At 48.6% G+C, this 18784-nt stretch overlaps 1 protein-coding gene across 1 annotated transcript in view; it reads left to right on the top strand.

Annotated features, from left to right (window-relative positions):
* LOC122436520 (leucine-rich repeat-containing protein 1) overlaps positions 1–18784 on the top strand; it is a gene marked incomplete at its 5' end in the record, with an annotated part of 43974 nt that overhangs the window by 17038 nt on the left and 8152 nt on the right. Inside the window, 4 exons of the mRNA XM_043460299.1 lie at positions 971–1115; positions 3437–3555; positions 5004–5087; positions 15147–15262. Of these exons, the coding sequence (XP_043316234.1) occupies positions 971–1115; positions 3437–3555; positions 5004–5087; positions 15147–15262 (464 nt within the window). The remainder of the gene's footprint in view (positions 1–970; positions 1116–3436; positions 3556–5003; positions 5088–15146; positions 15263–18784) is intronic.

Genomic DNA, 18784 nt, shown 5'->3' with positions numbered 1-18784 from the left:
GCCTCTGGACTGGAGCTTGGGCCCCAAGGAGGTGCCTCCCCTCCCGGGCCGGCTGTTCCCTTTCAGAGCGTTCTGGTGCTCTTGTCTCAGGTATTAACAGAGAGAGAGAGTGTGTGTATGTGTGTATTAATAGTGTGTGTGTGGGGTGTGTGTATGTGTGTGTGACTCTGTTGTCTTGGGTATTAACAGTGTGTCTGTATGTGCCCGTGTGTGCGTGTGTGTATTAATTGTGTGTGTGTGTGTCTGTGTCCGTGTGTATCTGTGTGTGTGTGTCTGTGTCCATGTGTGTCTGTGTGTGCCCATGTGTGCGTGTGTGTATTAATAGTGTGTGTGTGTCTGTGTCCCTGTGTATCTGTGTGTCTGTGTGTGCCCGTGTGTGCGTGTGTGTATTAATAGTGTGTGTGTGTGTCTGTGTCCCTGTGTATCTGTGTCTGTGTCTGTGTGTGTTTCTGTGTGTATGTGTGCGTGCACATGTGTGTGCGCGCTCCAGTTTCCCTGGGGAACAGCTGAGCCCCTGTTGTGTCACGTGCTGCCTGTACCACGTGCCTGCCTGGCAGAGAGAAAGGAATCGGCTGCCTCCAGGACTTCGCAGGCTGTTCTGAGTATCGAGCCCAATACTGGAGAACTGGCGTCTGGTCGCCTTTTTTATCTTCATCCCCGAACTGTGGGGCCTTCAAGCGACTGGTTTTCTCCCGGCTCCCATGTCCTCACCTTACTGAGGGGATGACTCCCCGCCTGCCTGCAGACGGAGGGCCTGACCTCCCTTCTCAGCGCCGTATGTGTGATTCACACAGCTTCCCGTTTTCATTGGAAGGGGGTCTGGAAACACCCCTGCTGTCACCTTTGGCCAGCACTGGAGAAACATCCTCGGGACCACTCTGCGGTTTGATCTGGAGAAATCAGTATAAGAAATTCCTCCGTACAGTGACCGGTTCCAGCGTGACTTTCTTTCCCTGTGTCCTTGATGCAGGAAATAGGAAATCTGAAGAACCTGCTCTGCTTAGACGTCTCTGAAAACAGGTTGGAACGGCTTCCGGAAGAGATCAGCGGCCTGACTTCACTGACGGATTTGGTCATTTCTCAGAACTTGCTAGAGATGCTCCCAGACGGCATCGGTGAGTATGGCACCAGCTGCCACCGTGCTGGCTGTTGGGTGCTGGGGCGTGGTTCCTTCAGTCGTTTGCTTTTAAAGAAGGAAAGCAAGGAGTATTTAATACAGTTTAAATTTCTCTATATGCAAGCATTTCTGTTTTCCTGGTCTGGTAGCAGGTATATTGGATATATGTTACTACTTTTATGTGTTGACCTGTGTACTTCCTCTGCAGCTTGTGTTCATGATTTTGGTGGGGATCAGCCCAAATCATAGAATGTGTTTTGGGCATATGAACAGTTATCAAGACTTTTCTAATTGAGCATCGCAAATAGTTTATGCAGAATGACCTTTGACCTCATGGTGTGACCCTCAGGAAGGGCTGTTACTGGAGTGGGGTGGGCACATTGAGCCTTTTCTGGTCCATCGGGAATCATCTTTTCCTTGAACCATTCTGTGCTGTTTCCTTTGAAAAACAGTCCAGACGTTTCCTTTACCGAAAAGGAGCTCAGCCCAGGGTGAGAAAATAAACACAGAGAAGATGAAAACAGACGTGGGCTGTCAGCTCCGGCATAGCCAGGCCTTCCTAGAAACTGTAGGAAACTATATTTAACCTGTGTGTGGCTGTCATAGGACAGCTTCTTTGACCTTCACTTAACTTGCATTCTAAACATCAAAGGGAGTTTGGGAGAGGTTTTCAGTAGTCGGAGAAACTGTGTAACAGGGCCGGCTTCCTTTCTGGCATCTGGTCCAGATGAAAGGGTCGCTGATAAGAGCGGCTTGGCAGAAGGAAAGACAGACACTGCCTTTAGGTGAGTCTGGTTGGGGAGCTGATGGGGACTGTGACTCTAGGTGGGAATGTCTGGTAGGAATCACGTGTAGCATCAGAGCAGCTGATGCTGCTCTGGGATGTTTGGGGACTCAGGATGTTTGGCTGCTGGGAAAGGGGAGAAATAGGCATGAGATGGCTGACATCAGACCTCTGAAGGGCTGTCAGGTAGAAGGAGGCGTCGACTCATTCTATCTTCTAGTTGAAGAGGGTGCAAGGAAAAGGTTGTGGATCTCAGTTTGATTTAAGAAAGAGCTTAACCTGCATCTCTTAGGAATCAGTGTGGGCTGCTTAGTGAAGAAATGAGCCTCCTGCCACTAGAAGTATTCAGGGAGAGTCTGCAGGCCCACTTGTGAGTGGTGGTGTTGAGGAGTTCCTTGGGTGAGCTCTGCCAGATGTATGTTCCATGCCCCAGAGATGATGCTGACGAGTCCATGGCCTGAGGACTGGGGGGCCCTCTGGGGACAGTGATAGTAGGTACTGCCTATGCTGAATAAGGAGCTTATGATTTGGTGAGCTCCCCTGCCCTGCCCCATGACCGCAGTCAGAGCGAGTTCTTCCTTTCAGCGTCTCCTCGTCTCCAGCTTTATCGCTTCTGTGATAGAGGCTGTTCTCTGACTGTCCTGAGGATAGTGACGTCACGCTGGCCACTCTCTGTGGATACCAAGGACACCTGCTTGGTAGGCTCAGCTCCCACTGCAGGAGTAGTTGACAGTGAGACTCTGAAGGCTCAGGGTCTCCTGCAGCCCATGGAGGCTACAGAGGCTGCAGTAAACCGGCTCTTACCCTGTGGCCTGAGGGCACCTCTCAGGAGTCCATTCTGCGCCCTGAGTGAAACAGACCTGTCTTAATGTGGCTTTCCAGAGATTACCATCTGACCCTGCAGGCACAGAGGTTTCCCTTGTAGGGATCCTCTCTGACTCATCCACAGATGATAGAATAGATTGCTGCTTGCTGTCTTTTGTTTTCAGCAAGGATGACTCTTGTGTGTATTAGTTGCTCAGTTGTGTCTGACTCTTTGTGACCCCATGGACCGTAGCCCATCAGGCTCCGCTGACCACGGAATTCTCCAGGCAAGAGTCCTGGGGTGGGTTGCCATTTCCTTCTCCAGGGGATCTTCCCCAGGTCTCCTGCATTGCAGGCAGATTCTTTGCCATCTGAGCCAGGGTGATTCTTAGAGTAACATAAAAGTCCTCTGCACACAAGACATTTCCTGTTCTTAAATCTCCATCAAGAGCGAGCTCTTTGTTTTTTCCTGAAATCTATGGGCTTTGACATGATGTTTTTAGGTAGCAACTTTTTAAATGATTCGCCATTAACTGCCTACTGTTTCTGACAAGCAGAACACATGATTTTAACTCTCAACCTTTTGTACTCTAAATGCAAATAGCACAATTTCTTGAAGCTGGGTGAGGAAACCAAACGAGAATGGAAATTCCAAACAGCAAGCAGAGGGGAAATGCCAACTGATTGCCAGAAAAACAGTGATAACTAATGAGCCTAAATAATTTTTACAGGAAAACTGAAGAAGCTGTCGATCTTGAAGGTGGACCAGAACCGACTCACGCAGCTGCCCGAGGCGGTGGGAGACTGTGAGAGCCTCACGGAATTGGTTCTCACGGAAAACCGGCTCCTGGTGAGTGCGGCCCCAGGGTCACAGGGAGAGGTGGTGTGGGCGTCGCATCAGCAGTGCTTTGCAGAGTCAATTCTACGTATTTGTAATTTGGGTGGACCAGATGGAGATCCCCTTACGTTGTAACTAACCCCGGGGCCTGAGAAGCAGACTCGGGACATACAGATGATCCCGGTCTCCCCTTCAGAGACTACACCCCATCGTGACGCTCAGGGTATGGACACCTGGGAACGGGAAGCAGGGGGACCGGCCCGGCTGGTGGAGGTGCCTCTGTTCACATCTGAGGGTGGGCCGGTGGGAACAGCGGTCTGTCTGGTTCTTGGAGCAAATATGAGTGAGGGGGAGGGGGAGGGGTGGGGGCTGGCCCTGGAAAGCCTTGGGGGCACTGGGGGGGGGATGCTCTTTTGGGGAGCCAGAGCACTCTCTGACCTTGATCTCACCTGTCCGAGAAGCTGGGTGAGGCCGAGCAGGTGCCCGGGCTTGGACCGGCACGCCCCATCCTCCCGGCGGCGCCTGCAGAGCAGGCTTCTGGGGCGGCTGTGCTCTGCCCACTGCCACTCCCGCCCGCCCCGTCTGCTCGCCCTGCTCCCCCCTGCTCCCCCCGTCCTGGCCTTGCATCGTCTGTTGTCTTTGGTTTACTCTCCTGCCATTCCCTCCACTTCTCCATCTTCATTTTGTCACTTTAGTTTTTCTGGATTTCTCCTTTTACCTCTTTTTCCGCCTTTCTCCTCTCTTTATAAAAGGAGTAAGTAATGCTCTTTTGGGGAGCAGAGCAGAAGACAACAGCAAGAGTGGGTGAAGGGGGTGAAGCTGCTGGGGGCCTGGGAACATCCCCCTATAGTCAGGACAGAGGCCTCCTTCCTTGTTTCCGGAAGGAATCTGTTAGAATTACAGATGGTAGTCGTGACAGTTAGACAAGTGACTTCACCCCTGTATTGCATCAGGGTTGAAGATCCTTCTCTCCCCATGGACCCAGAGCCAGTTCCCGCAGGGCTGGAGCGCTCACACCGGCCAGGCGGTTCCCTCCCCCCACCCCCAACACACACCGCCCAGCTCCCGCTCCCACCGCCTGCACTCTGGCCTCCACAGGCGTCTACAGACTAGCATCTCTGGTTCTCAGAGGTGCAGACATGGGAGGGGTGAATGTCAAGGGTGCAAATTTCACTTCCTTGATTTGAAGGGCCTTCACTACCTCTATTGCTGGGTATTTCTCTGTTCCCAGGCCTCTGTCTTTGACCTCATTTCATTGAAACAAACTCTCATTTCTACAAAAATGCAAAATATTAGATGCCACATCCCCAAGTGAGCATTGCAAACACCTACTGTTGAGGAAGGACTTCTCTTGCTGGATGAGATTAGACCCTCTCAGTTCTTGAAAAGATCTGTTTTATCTGTTTTACTCTGAGCCATGTCCAAAGTATGTGTTAATAACAAAAATGTTATTTTAACAGACTTTACCTAAGAGCATTGGAAAACTTAAGAAGTTGAGCAACTTGAATGCAGACAGAAATAAATTAGTGTCTTTACCGAAAGAGGTATGTACTTTTAAGAAAATAATAATAAAGAAATAATGATATATAAGGGATCAGAGATGTCAAATACTTATGTGCTGCTTTTTAAAGGTGTGAACCCTCATCTGTGGGTCCAGAGATGGTCGGAGGAATGGTATCAAAGAATGACCATCGGTAACATTGGGGAGAGTAGGTGGGTCCAGATGGCTGTGAGCGGAGTTGGGAAAGGTGAATTCGGAGGGGGACAGAGAGAGTGGCATTTTGGGGCCGGCCTAGGAGAAGAGCAACACCGTTGACAGGAAGGGGTGATCGTGGACTTAGCTTTGGGGGTGATTGGGTCTAGTGAGCAGGTAAGCCCTCCCATGCGCCATTGGAGTTGTGAAGATGGGTCTCGGCGGACCGTCTTCCTGGGCAGAGGCTCATGTCTGGGAGAGGGAGAGGGAGCCCTCCACGTAGAGGCGGGTGCCCGGGAAGGTAGAGCCTGGTTCTTAAGATTTTTTTGGTCGGTGCTCCCAGCAGGAGAAGAGAGCCTCCACCCCTTGTGGGCCTGGCTGCATGACTTTTAGAGGCATTTAACCAAGGAGGGGCGGGAACTGAGAATGGGAGGAAGCCTTGAAGGGTCACACGAGGTGGCGTCTGGGGTGCTGTTTAAAAGGAAGGCTGTCTTTCTCCTCGGAACCGGGAGAACCTGCCTGGAGATGGGCCGCACCGAGCTTGGTCTCTAAGTGTAAGACGCTGTTCCTCTGCCGCCCAGCAAGCTGCTGGGCCGCTTCCCCCACCAGGGCCGCCCAGGAGGAGGTGTGGCCGCCTGCGCTGTGGTCCCGGCCCGGAGCAGCTTCTCGCTTCCTTCTCTGCTCGACCCTTGTCAACGTCCTTGCAGTCATTTCAGAGCTGTTCTCCAAGCAGCGGGAGCTTGAGGGGCTCACGCCCCCCGGCCGCTTCTGCAGGCGTCTCACCTGGCCTGGTCTTTTCTCCCCCGTCCCTGTCGTATTCAGCAGCCCGGCTTCTCCCTGGGTGAGGCGGCCGGCGCTCCTGAGCGTATGGGTAGGGATGTTTGTTACAGATTTGACCGCATTCTCTCAGAGCCACGATCGGAACCCTAACATTTAAGTAAAACTGTTTCCAGCACAAAGACTTAAGTCTCCATCTTCACTAAACTGGGACTCAAGGAGAAGATTCTGCTCATTAAATCCTCATTTTGATTCCAGCGTAAAAGCATTAAACGGAACGACAGGGCTGGTGTTAATTGTACTCTTGTGGGAAAGCGGGTGCGGGCGGGTGTAGGTCAGGCACAGGCACAGGCAGAGAGGAGGAAGATCCAGGCCCTCCCTCCTCAGCGCCCTGCACCAGACCAGGTGCTGTCCTGCTTGTTGAGGGAATCGTCAGGGCCGCTTTTGAGGCTGTGAGGATCTGTATCTCCCTGCTTTACAGACGAGGAAGCTGAGGCTGGCGAGAGCTTTCCCACGGGGGCTCCCGCAGCTGGAGTCTGGAGAAGAGACTCGAGATGAGTCTCCCTCGGCCAAGCCCGTAAAAGCCTGGCCACTCAGCTCATAGAGATCGAATCCCACCTTTTCACCTCTGTGACCTTGACATGAGGCAACCCCTACATTGCATAAAGGAAGTGTAGTTTGGACACTTTAGAAAATTAGTGCATTTGAGGCAAGTTTTCAGTAAACCCTGAAGAGGGCACTTTGGAGTCTGACGTTAACCCCTAGCAAGGCCCCTACCCTCCCCACATCCCTGGCGCTCTCTGCATCGGGTCTTTCAAAGGGACACATTGTAGATAAGAAGGTGAGGAATTGCTTCCTGTAAACTGTTCCCGTCATATTAGCGCCAGCCCTCTTTTCACTCTGAGAGGATGAAATTATGATGCTTTCCTGGCATCTGGGATTTCATCAGGGAATGGAGTTTGCGCCTTTTCCTTCAGCTGCCCAAGAAGGCAGCTGTTTAGGGCCCTGGGGACGGGCTCCTTTCTTGCTCATTTCACCCCCGCTCACACTCGGTTCCCAGACTGGGATGTGTCCCAGTTCTGCTGTGAATCCCAGCTCAGTGACCCTGCAGAAACGGGCAGTGCTGGCCTCTGACCTGCGGACTGGGCAGACAAACCATGAGGGGCACTCACCTTGCGCTGGGTCTCCTTTGTTGGTCTGGGGTGTGCATGTGTGTGCGTGCGTGTGTGTGCATGTTCTCTGCCTCCAAGCTTGATACCATCCCATCAAATCCTGCACTTTCCTGATTGGATTCTTCTCTCTTCTCTTTCCAGACGTGATTACTTCCTCTTGAACAGTTGTCTCACGCATGACTCATTTAAACTGACAGTGCCAGCCAACTCCATGTATATGCCCCCGATCCATAATTGTATTAATGGCCGTTGGTCTGGTGCACTGTGTAGCTCTTCTTTTTTGTCTGTCTTTTCTTTCCCACTTGATAACGTCACATACTGTCCGTTTTACAGCACAGTTCCTGTGTCTAGAGCAGCATTTATTTGCACTTTTCCCCCATATGTTTGAGGGGAAAATGTTTGTACTGTGTGGGTCACAATAATAGATTCTGTTTGTGTTGTGTGGTGTCCCGTGTAGTAAACATTTGCAAATCAATGAATGTCTCTTGTTTTCTTAATTGTTAGCTGCTTGGATATTTAGAAAAGTCAGGTAAACTTGCCATCTTGTAAGTATTGTTCAGACCACAGTTTAACTCCGGCTTCCATTCTGCTTCTCAAATGCATGAAGAATCAGATTGGCTGACCACTTTGTGCGCTTTTCATTGTAAAACATTGGACATTTTCCTCAAAACTCACAGTTTTTATTTTCATGAACGATTGCATGGCCTGGAACCTAATTTTGTTACATATTTGTCAGATTTGCTCCAGTTACTCTCTCTCAAAAGAATGCTTTTCTGTGAATTGTATCTTAAGTTTTTCAGAAATTTTGAAAGGCATAACTTGGCAGCTCACCTGCCTTCACCAGATTCTAGTTTATTGGCATGATTCTGTCTCCGATGGGAAGGCTAGATTCGCTTTATTTGCTACATGTGGCATGCTTCTAATTTTTCAGGTCACTCATTTGCATCTTTTACCCCTCATCTTACTGCTCAAGTATGTATGTTTCTGTGATAAGGAAGTTCCCTTAAAAAATCCTGGTTTTGGTGGAGGGAAGACTTATGGGGAAGAGGCTGTTACAGCGTGATTCGTGGACAGACAGGAGGTTGGTAAATGTGTGATCACACATATGAAGATACATTTCTGGCCACATCTTACCTCTCAGTAACCTTGACCACAAAGGTTTCTGGCTGGAAGATGTTGTGCATATACCTAAGTTTAGGACTTGGTCTTTTTTCTCTATTAAGTCAAAATGGAAGTGACTCTCACACCATCATACCTGTCCAGTGAAATCAGACAAGGGAGGATTTGCAGATCATTCATCACAAGTTTTCCTCTAACAGGCAATCTGTAAACATCAATTACCCACAAGTATTGTGATATTCTGAAAGGTCCATGGCGATAGAGTATTCATTTTGTGGGTAACTTCCTGCCTGATTCTTCAGTTCAGTTCAGTCGCTCAGTCGTGTCCGACTCTTCGCAACTCAGTGGATTACAGTGTGAACTCCCTGTCCATCACCAACTCTGGAGCTTGCTCAAACCATCAAGTCAGGGATGCTGTCCAACCGTCTCATCCTGTATCATCCCCTTCTCCTCCTGCCTTCACTCTTGCCCTGCATCAGGGTCTTTTCCAATGAGTGAGTTCTTTGCATCAGGTGGCTAAAGTATTATTTTTAGTACAACTTAAAATTCTTCTAGATTAAGTCCCCATGATGATGTAAAGTGAACTATTGATAAATAAAAGAGATAAAACAAAACCTAAAAAAAAAAAAAAGCTGACTGTTGGATTTCAAGATAGAGAAGGCATTTGTATACTTGGAAGATGAAGTAAGTCATAAAAGAAACAGTTGATGGATTTATCTACATGAAGATGAGATTTCTGATCTTTGTGAAAATAAAGACAGCTGGAAGTCAGGGAGACTTTTACCACATTGCATGTGAAGGCTGTCTTTCCTTACTCTGTTAGAAGTTATTTCACATTGAGAAGAGATGGGTACCCTTCTAAACTCTAGAACAGTGGACAGAAAGAAAAACAGAGAAACCCCACAGAAACCAGTAAAGTGATTCCCAGGAGAAAAAAATTGAAATGGGCTTTTTAAAACGTGAAAATGCATTATTCACAAGCTGGAATCAAAATTGCTGGGAGAAATAACAGTAACCTCACATATGCAGATGCCACCACCCTTATGGCAGAAAGCAAAGAAGAACTAAAGAGCCTCTTGATGAAGTGAAAGAGGAGAGTGAAAAAGTTGGCTTAAAGCTCAACATTCAGAAAACTAAGATCATGGCATCCGGTCCCATCACTTCATGGCAAATAGATGGAGAGACAGTGGAAACAGTGACAGACTTTTTTTTCTTGGGCTCCAAAATGCCTGCAGCCATGAAAGTAAAAGATGCTAGCTCCTTGGAAGAAAAATGGTGACAGACCTAAACAGCATTTTAAAAAGCAGAGACATTATTTTGCCAACAAAGATCTGTCTAGTCAAAGCTATGGTTTTTCCAGTAGTCATGCATGGATGTGAGAGTTGGACCATCAAGTAGGCTGAGTACCAAAGACTTGATGCTTTTGAACTGTGGTGTTGGAGAAGACTCTTGAGAGTCCCTTGGACTGCAAGGAGATCCAACCAGTCCATCCTAAAGGAGATCAGTCCTGGATATTCATTGGGAGGACTAATGCAGAAGCTAAAGCTCCAATGCTTTGGCCACCTGATATGAAGAACTGACTCATTAGAAAAGACCCTGATGCTGTGAAAGATTGAAGGCAGGAAGAGAAGGGAAAGACAGAGGATGAGATGGTGGGATGGCATCACCAACTCGATGGACATGAGTTTGAGCAAGCTCCAGGAGTTGGTGATGGAAGCCTGGCATGGTGTAGTCCGTGGGGTTACAAAGAATCGGACATCACTGAGCAACTGAACAATAACAACAGTTATTCACAACATGTTAATCAAAGCATTTATACCTGTCAAATGTTTAAGATTTTAAAAATAGAATAAGATACCAAATATTGATGAGAGTACAGGAACTACCTGTTATCATGGAAGTATAAATTATTATGGCGTCTCTGGAAGGGAATTTGGTAGCATTATTAAAAACTTAAAAAATGTGCATACACTTTGATTTTGTAGTTGCACTTGTAGGAATTTATCCTAAGACAGCAATCAGGAATGCATGCTGAGAGGCATGCACAAGATTTCTTTCTCCCATTGTACACAGGAGTGTCTAACACGTTCCAAGCAGCGTGCCGAGCATGTCAGGGGCAGCTGACATGTGCCAGGTGCCTTCAGGCTAATTCTGGTCTGATTTTCACAACAGTTCTCTTAGTTAGAGGAAATAATCATCTATATCCAACAGATTTCTAAGCTGAGACTCAGGTTAAGTAACTTTCCCAGGGTCACACAGCAAAGAAATGGCAGAACTAATAAGCAGTGTCTAAAAGGGTGATATGCTGAGTAATCTGTGATCCATCTGTAGAAGGAAATAACTAAGTGGTCAGTAAAAATCCTGGTAGAATCATAATGATGTGGGAAAACACTCTTGGTGTCGTTTTGGGTGGGAAGGCATTCTGGTATGCAGACAAAGGTGCTAAAGATCATAGCTGGTCCTAATTCTGTTGAAGTGCATGCTTATAACCACAGATGCCTGGCGTTGGCACCTCCGAATGTTAAGGCTGATTATCCCTCCGTGGCAGGATTCGGTTTGAGTTGTTTTCTCATCACGCCGTCGTGTGTGTGTGTGTGGTTTTTATTTTTCCAGTCACCTAAGTTACTTTTTTTTTAATAATTAGAAGAATACTGTCGCTGTCAGTGGATATTTTGATGTCAGTGGCCCAACAATTGAGGGAGTCCCAGAACCACATGGTTTCCCAAATATTTCTGGAGTGGGGAGCATTTGAATAATATGCTACAGATGATGTTGGGAAAGGCAAAAATAGCCTTTGGTTTCTAAAATTACACATCATGTTATTTCTTTTCACATGGAATTTTGACCCGATTTTGCTTATTGTACATTTTCCCTCTTGCCGGTGAAGTATGGGTTCAGTTCTGCTACAATAATATATCGAAAGGGAGATACTGAAGGAAAATGAAAGTTCCTTTCCACTCGGGGCAGGATGTGGGCAAAGGTGACCCATACAGCCTTTCTCCTTGAGTCCGGCAATCTGTCTGATGGTCTTCTGAGCTGTCACCTGCAGGCAGTTAATACTCAGGGAAAGCTGATCTGACCGAAGGTTTGCTCCGTGACCTGCAGGTCCCATCTCCTTGAAGTAGATCAGATCAGTGCCAAAGAGTCAAGAATGGTATTGTCTTGAATTAGGAGAACACAGTAAGTGTCCTCAGCTGCGTTGTGTAATTCTCAGAAAATCCAAGTCCAGACCCTTGTATTCTTTTCTGTGGTGCTGTTATCCTGGTGTGCTATTATGAGGTTAAAGGGGTTTTAAAATGTCAGCCTTCTATGTAACTGGTGATTAGTTACTTAAACAGTGACTCTGCTTCCTAAGTGATAAGACATTTTACCCTGTTGACCCCTAAGGAGCAGGTAACCTCTGCCTCCTGAACCCGAAAGAGAAAGCAGAAATACATGTGAATGTTGCAAAACACAGTCCTGAACTCAGGGCAGTTCTTCACTCCTGTGAACACAAGAAATGTCACCCCAAGGCCCCGTCATGGGGGCCGAAACCCGAGCACGTTCTGTGGCATCCAGGGCCGCGGTGGGCGGCCTCGGTAAAGTTCCAGCGACGTGGCAGGGGCTCAGGCGTGGACTGCCTCCTGACTCGGGCCTGGGCCTTGACCTTCTCGGAAAAAGACCAGCTCTGTTTACTGGGCAGAGGCAACAGGCCGGGTCCTCGGATAGGGGCGGTGGCAGGTGGCTCCCTCCCCTAATGCTTACTGTTACTTTCACTGAAGGAACACGTGAGACCCCACAGGACCTAGGACAGAGCCTAAATCCCACTGCGGGTCTGTGTGACCCCAAAGACCACCCCTGCCCCGGTGCCCGCGTCCCGCCCTGACGTCTGTGCAGAACCCCGTCTTTTGAGTCATGGTTTTAACTGTCCAGTTATCTTTTCTAGAAGCTGAAGCTTTGCACCCTCGCTTCCCAGGGGCTTGCACGGAGGCCCTGCGGTGTGCTGGTGTCTTCCCCGATCAGGCAGCCCTCGCAGGCTGGCCCAGGCAGGCTCTTTTCCCCAGAACGTGGCCAGTGGGGCTCAGAGGCCACTCTCCCACCTTAGTGACCCAGGGTGCCTGAGGCTCCCAATACACTGCCTTCCTTCCCCCGACCTCTCCAGTGGTGTGAGATTAGAGTGGGGAAGTAAGAAAAAGATACACCACAGACCATGAACACACCGGCAGCGCACACCCTCCGAGTTTCCCATCTTGTACCCCAAAGTCCTTAAGGGCGTGAACTTGTGCAGAGGTTTGATTGCATGGACAGTGTTCACGGCCCTCTCTGACTCACATTCATTAGCTAATGATTGTTGAGGAGTAGATGGTATATGCATGTGGTACACATGGGAAGTGTGGAGGTGGTGTATCCAACCGCGGACAGCCCCGCCGATACAGAGACCCAGCTGGCGCAGGCAGCGGGCGGCTTCAGCCCCAGCGCAGCCCAGGCCCCCACAGTCTCAGCTCTGTGCACCCCCAGGACCTCATCCTTCAGCAGGCGGGGCCCGCGTGTGACTCACCCTCCCCGGAGTGCAGGGGAGCGGTGTGCCTGCCCCTCCTCGCAGACCCAGTGCGGGTCCCCATCCTCGTGGAGCAAAGCTGGGCTCCCAGGGATCCCGGGTGTTCCTCCCTGTGGGTCGATCTTCGTTGGGATCACCCAGATTCATCAGGGAGGATCTGGTCCTGTCGCTCCTCACCTGCTCCAGGGCATCCCTGGTTTTGATCCGTCTCCTTTCCCAAGGTGCCTGGGCACCTGAGGAAAACCGATCCCTTCCTCAAGGAAGGGAAGAACACCCAGCTCCGGGGAGATGCTGACGCCTCTCTTAGGACACGAAATCTACACAACATCAGACACAGTGACTCTTCCCAGAGAAGAGAGTTCTGTGGTCTCCAGTTGCTGCACATGGAAGCAGATGATAACTTCACAGCCCAGCCTTTCAGCAGTAGGTGAACAAATGCAAGCGTGTAAGCATACCCTCATGAGGAATGTTGGTGGGTAGCTGGGCTTGTTCCCCTTGGGCAGATGAGCGGGCAGGCGCTCTGATTACATGTAAGCATGCAAACTAAACAGCCTGTCAGACGAGGGTTGTGTGGACTAGGAAGGCAATGGGTTGGTGCTGACCAGGGCTTCTGGGACGGCGGTGTGGGCTTAGAGCATGTTTTCTCTAATTAGGGGTGATCGGTAAGATTCGAAAACGACAGAAGGGTGTTTCTATAAGAAATAGTGTGACGAGAAATATCAGTCCACGCTGTCTTGTGAAGGACAGTGGGCAAACGAGTTTTTCCGGGATGGGAAATGCAGATACTGAGAATCAAGGGGACACGACATACCGGGGTGTTTCCAGGTATTCAGAGAGGAACTCAGGCCTGTTTTCTTCTGTGTTTTCTCACGCATTCATTACGGTTACATGCTGTCGTTAAATACAGTATTTCAAAATCTTTATGTTAACTCCTGAGGGAAGGTATAATAAGTTGTACGTGAAAGGGATTATGCAGAAGTTTCATAAATGTGTCTTCTGTTAAGGTCTAAACGTACATTTAACACAGAGATAAATATAGGAAAGGGCAGAAGGTATATTCGGACACTGATGAAGACCCAGGTGTCTTGCTCCTCTTGTGGCAGGAGGCCCTGGAGTACTTTTCCATGTGCAGGAATCAATAGGTCCCTTCAGAAGCCCTTTCGCAGCAGCCGCTCTGAGTCAGGACAGTGCCTGCATGCAGAGTGGAGCGTGGCCCCAGGCCCGCGGGGCGGCGTGTCTAGGACGGGCTGGATTTGCACCCCCTTGGCTCGGCTTTGCTGTCTGTAGAAGCCACAGCCAACTTATTCAAGAGAGAGAGTGAATTCTTTCGTGAAGACCAGACTCATACTGAGCTCAATTACCTTAGAGCTGGTTACTTTAAAAAAAGGGAATCAGATTTGGTGTGGGTGCAGATATTGACATATGCTTTTAGCAACAGGTTATGTTGTTGTTTAGTCGCTAGGTCGTGTCTGACTGTTCGTGACCCCATGGACTGCAGCACGCCAGTCTTCCCTGTCCTTCACTATCTCCTAGAGTTTGCTCATTCGGTCATAGCTGACCGAATTTACTTTTTGCTGAAAAATGGTTGATTTTGCGTTTGTCAAAGGCAAATCAGTTTATCAAATTAAGTTGTGAATGACCAAAGGCTATTCAAAGATGTGTTATAGAAATCAATGTATCATCTCTCAGATGTCTCTCTTTTTTCTTTTTTAAAAATAAACTGGAACATTGAAGTTAATATAGTGGGCAGGTCTTGAAAACTGTGTGTGTGTGTGTGTGTGTGTGTGTGTATCATCTTTGGCCTAACTTTTAATACCTAGGATTCCTTTTTTTTTTTAAACTTTTTATTGAAGTATAGTTGATTTACAATGTGTTAGTTTTTGGTGTACAACATGGTTATACATACATATGTATATATATTTATGCTTTTTCATATTCTTTTCCAACCTAGAATTCTTAAACTTCCATATTACCAAATTATGTATGTGTCTGGACTGTGTCATCTGGTTAACATATTTGAAAGATAAAATGACTTTCCGTTCAGAATGCAGTTTTTGAACTGTATTGTTTATTTTCTTGGCTTCATTGAGAACATGAATGTTTAATGTTTGCAGAGATTTTTATCAGGTTACTCAATGTTTTGTATGATTTGAATTGATCATAGTTTGTCATCAGTGAGACTTAATAGTCGCGTGATAGAATTTTGTGCATCCTTTTCATGCCATTTGATGAACAAGACCCTCCAGTCCCACCCCCACATCCCAGAACAGCCTGGAAAACAGTCGTGTTTCTTTTCCTGTCGTAGATTGGCGGTTGCTGCAGCCTTACTGTGTTCTGTGTGCGTGACAACAGGCTTACTCGGATCCCCGCGGAGGTGTCCCGGGCGGCTGAGCTGCACGTCCTGGACGTGGCAGGGAACAGGTAAGCCCGAGACAAGCAGATGGTCCTCCAGCCCAGCCTCGGCCGTCTCGCCTTCGCTCCACCTGGTAGAGCGTGTTCTGATGGGTCGGTCGCGTGAGCCAGGCCTGGAAGCTCTCATCCTGGGAGCTGGAGTGATGGAGCCCGTGGCGGGGACAAGGTCGGGGCTGCCAGCGCCTGGGGTCCTTTCAGGGTACTGTGGGTGCAGCTGGAAACGTGGGTCTTGGTTGGCGGTACGCTAATGGAAGCGGGGGGAGACCTAGGTCTTGGCTTTTATAACTGGCTTCCATGAGTCACCATGGGCCTCGGTTTCCTCATCTGAAAAATGAGCTCCAATGAGTCTGAGCTAAAGTGTAGTTTGGAGCCTTGCTCTGCTCTGCCCATGACTCTAAACCCCCTGACTTTGTGCATAATATTGTACTCGGGGATACTTTGCTGGCGAGACCATCCATAGCTGATGTCAGAATTACCAAGTGCTTCACAGTCTAAAAAACCTAGAGAGCAGCCAGTCTGTGTCGGGTTCTGGGTCAGAGGCCTGCCGGCATGCTCACCAGCCTATAACATGCAGTAGTTTCAACCACTCTGAGCTGATTTCATCACTGCAGACAGCACTGCACTTTCCTACCCAGGCTCTTCTTTCCACCTCTGACCCTTTCTCTGTCTTTGTACCTTTATCATTTCTCCCTCTTGCCCCTCTCCGGGAAGACTTCTCTCCTCCGGGTCTGCGTTTCTGGATTATCCCAGTGATCACTGCCTGTTTACCTACGTGCGGTCCTCCGAAAGCTAAAGTTACCTGAAGTGCATGCGATGGTTTGTGTGTCATTGTGATTTGTCCCTTCAGGAGATGCCTGGCGAATATTTGTTAACTGAATGAAAACATTAGAAATGTTAGTTTTGCAGAATAGCTGGCAGGCCACTGCAAAGTGCCTGATGTCACAGGCTTCATTGCCAAGAAGAGGAATTTAAAAAATGCTTTCAAGTGTTAGACGGAAAAGTGTTGAGCGGGGGGGAGAATGACCAGTGGTCCTAAGGGGTCAATGCTGGTGACTCGAGGAGGGTCTGGGGCTCTGTGTCCTCAGATTCGCTGCTCACAGGTCAGGCGCGGGCTGCAGTTTGTCGCTCGCGCTGATCGTGGGCAGCAGAGCTAAGCAAATAACAGGACGCGGGGGACTCTGGTGATGAGTTATGGCCTCAGGAAACGCTCACCGTTTTTAAGTTCATGCTTTCAGGACATCATGATTGATGCTTAAGCCACTCACTGGTGACTGGAATCTCGGGATTAGCTAGAGCTGGATGTTGACTTTCCGCCTGGACTGAGCCCCCAGGAGACGTGCAACGTGAGAAGGTCCCCCTTCCCTCCCTCCTGTGCTGGTCCTGCAGCAGGAGAACTCGCTGCTCTGGAGAGCATGCATTTGCATCGCTAATTCTAAAGCAGAGAGATGACTCCGGCATCTGAAAACTCCTTTTCACAGGAGGGGAGTCCCCATTCTCCAGTTCTCAGGAGAAGGGACAGTTCTGTTTTCATCACGCCTGGGCCGGGTGGAGGAAACCCAGTTGAAAAGCTGAGTACCACAACTGTCGTCTGAGCGGGTTAAGGGTGCATTTGGGCCGTGGTGTATACAGATTCATAACCAGATTTCAAGCTTATAAACATATTTAATGACTACTTATTTAAAGTATCGGTATAGAAGCTCATAAAAAAGAGGCTGCCACGTCAGCTTTTCAGCTTGCAGAGATGTCACACCATGGGAAGTCCTACCAAACACCACAGAAGTTTCTGCCTCTCCTCCCAAGCATATAAAAATAGCAAATGGCACAGGGAACCTGCACGTTCGTTCCTAGAAACCTTCTTTGACACATTTGATAGGAAAAATTATAGCAAGGATAATGCTAAAATGCCACTTGGAAACAAAAGCACGAAGTCTCCTGGTCCCGTAACAGAGGAGGTGCCTTGTATCAGTCATATGGGCCCAGGACACAGAGGTCCCTGACTCTCAGCTTTTTCCCCATGAGACTGTCCACCAGGTACACAAAATTGGGTATTTGAGCATCTTCCTCGAAGTATTACTAATGCCAAATACTGCAAACCAGGGCTGTCAATGGGAAAATAGTTTGTACCTTTGAATTTCATAATCCAAAAAATTAAATTAAAAAGACTAAATAAGATATCACCACATACCTATTACAATGGCTTTTGTCAAAAAGACGAGATGACACATGTTGGCAGAGAAAAGCGCACCCTTGTGCACTATGGGGAAATGTACGTTGGTGCAGCCACTATGGAAAACAGCATGGAGTTTTTCCTCAATAAGTTTTTATAAACAGAACTGCTGTATGACCCAGCAATTCCACTTCTGGACATATGCCCAAAGGAAAAGAAAACAGGATATCAAAGAGGTATCTACTCCCCCACATTCACTGCAGCTTTATTCACGGTAGCCAAGATGTGAAAACAGTGTCGGCAGCGCCAGATGGATGGATGAAGGAGATGTGGTGTGTGCCTGTGTGTTTATATTCATATATAGGAAGTGGAATATTACTCAGCTGCGAGAAGGTCAGAAATCCTTCCGTTTGCAACATGTGCATAGTCGCTCAGTAGTGTCCGGCTCTTGGCGATCTCGTGGATTGGCACCTACCTGGCTCCTCTGTCCATGGAGTTTTCCAGGCAAGAATACTGGAGTGGGTTGCAATTTCCTTCTCCAGTTTACAACATGGATAGGCCTTGAAGGCATTTTGCTAAGAGAGATAGGTTAGAGAAAGGCAGATACTGTGAGAGCTCACTGATTTGTGGGATCGAAACAAGCTGGAACAGAATAGAGTGGTGGTTGCTAAGGGCCAGCGGGTGGGGGAAGTGAGATGCTGGAGGGCGTACGTTTCCAGTTAGCAGGGGAAGCAGCTCTGGGAGTCTAACATACAGCAGCTGACTGCAGTGAGCAACACCGTGCCGTATCCTTCAGAGGTGCCGAGAGTCCATCTTAAATGTCTCCAACACACGCACACACTGGGGATTACAGGAGGGGATGGAGACCCTAAGCCTACTAGGCAATCATTTCCCAATGTCGTTGTCCTCTGTATCCTTGGGGAGATTGGTTTCAGGGCCCTGCCCCGGCCAGGGTACCAACAGGGGCAGATGCCTGCAAGTGCCTAGCCCCTTAGGTTAGATGCCGCAGTACAGTGGACCCCCATATCTGTGAGTCCTGCATCCTCAGACACGGAGAACTGACCGTATATGTAAGTGCATCAGATCATCACACTGTCCACCTCAGGTTTACAAAGTGTTACCTGTCAGTAAAGCTGGAAAAAATATAAAAAGACAAAATGCAACCCAACAGTGTAGCCAGACTGTGGAACCCTGAGCCACTAGAGGATGAACTGCGTCTCCGCCCTGTGACCCACGATGCCCAGGGCTGAGAGTGCGTGTGACTGGTGCCCGGTGATCTCGTTCTTGTTTTTAGAACATCTTACCTGCGGAGCACTCCAGAAAATGGAGTGGTTCCCCTGAAGGACGACTGGAAACCCGAGGTT

The sequence above is a fragment of the Cervus canadensis genome, unplaced genomic scaffold (assembly GCF_019320065.1).
Source record: "Cervus canadensis isolate Bull #8, Minnesota unplaced genomic scaffold, ASM1932006v1 Scaffold_138, whole genome shotgun sequence".
NCBI lineage: Eukaryota > Metazoa > Chordata > Mammalia > Artiodactyla > Cervidae > Cervus > Cervus canadensis.
Note: the sequence above shows the minus strand (reverse complement) of the source record. Positions and strands in the feature narration are given on the sequence as shown.